We start from the raw sequence: 757 nt of genomic DNA, 5'->3' as shown, positions 1-757 counted from the left end.
GGCACCTGCCCCGCTGCCCACGCCCGCAGCCCCACCTTGGGCCCCTCGTACAGGAAGGAGTCCCAGATCTTGAAGAGCACGTCGCTGACCACGCTGTCCACGAACACGACCAGGAACCAGTTGAAGGTGATGAGGGTGTAGTCCACCTTGTGCTGCTCCAGGTGCGCGTGCAGCCGCGGCAGCTTCTCGCTCATCAGGTCCCGGAACACCCGCTGGTCCACCTGAGGGCAGAGGCCGAGGTGGGGGTGGGGGTCCCACGTGCCACCCCGGCCCCGGAGCGCAGGGGCGGGGCCCCGGGCAGACGGCAGGTGCCATGCAGCACCCTCTCCGCAGGCCTGAGGCCACTCCCTGCCCAACAGGCCCCATGAATGCAGGGATATGGGGGCCCTGCTCACGGGGCCACACACCGACCCCACTTTTAACTTTATTTTCACATTATTCAGATTGTGAGAAGAGTTATTAGATAGTACAAAGAATCATAGTCTTGACCAAAACTCCCTGAATGTTTTGCCACATTTTATCATATAGTAAGTTCCCATATACACCTGAATCTGCTTCTGGACTGTTTTTATATTGTTGGCTATTTGTCAGTATTATTTAAATAACTATAGTTTTATGGTTTCATATCTGATAGGACGGCAATCGGGTCCTCCCACCCCCGCCTCCCTCCTGTCCTGGGTCTGGGGTCCTCCCCGTGGTCCCTCCCAGGTGCCCCCTCGGAGCCTGCGGCACATGCACCCCGTTCCGGCCTCGGCCT

At 58.5% G+C, this 757-nt stretch overlaps 1 protein-coding gene across 1 annotated transcript in view; it reads right to left on the bottom strand.

Moving 5' to 3' along the window:
* The window catches only part of LOC102753927 (TBC1 domain family member 2B), a 20,557-nt gene that overhangs the window by 4,428 nt on the left and 15,372 nt on the right, over positions 1-757 (bottom strand). Inside the window, exon 8 of the mRNA XM_015558972.1 lies at positions 6-348. Coding sequence (XP_015414458.1) covers positions 6-348 — 343 coding nt within the window. The remainder of the gene's footprint in view (positions 1-5; positions 349-757) is intronic.

Source organism: Myotis davidii, unplaced genomic scaffold (assembly GCF_000327345.1).
Source record: "Myotis davidii unplaced genomic scaffold, ASM32734v1 scaffold1914, whole genome shotgun sequence".
In the NCBI taxonomy this organism is placed as follows: domain Eukaryota; kingdom Metazoa; phylum Chordata; class Mammalia; order Chiroptera; family Vespertilionidae; genus Myotis; species Myotis davidii.
The sequence above is the reverse complement of the archived record's forward strand: the minus strand, read 5'-3'. Positions and strand labels throughout refer to the sequence as shown.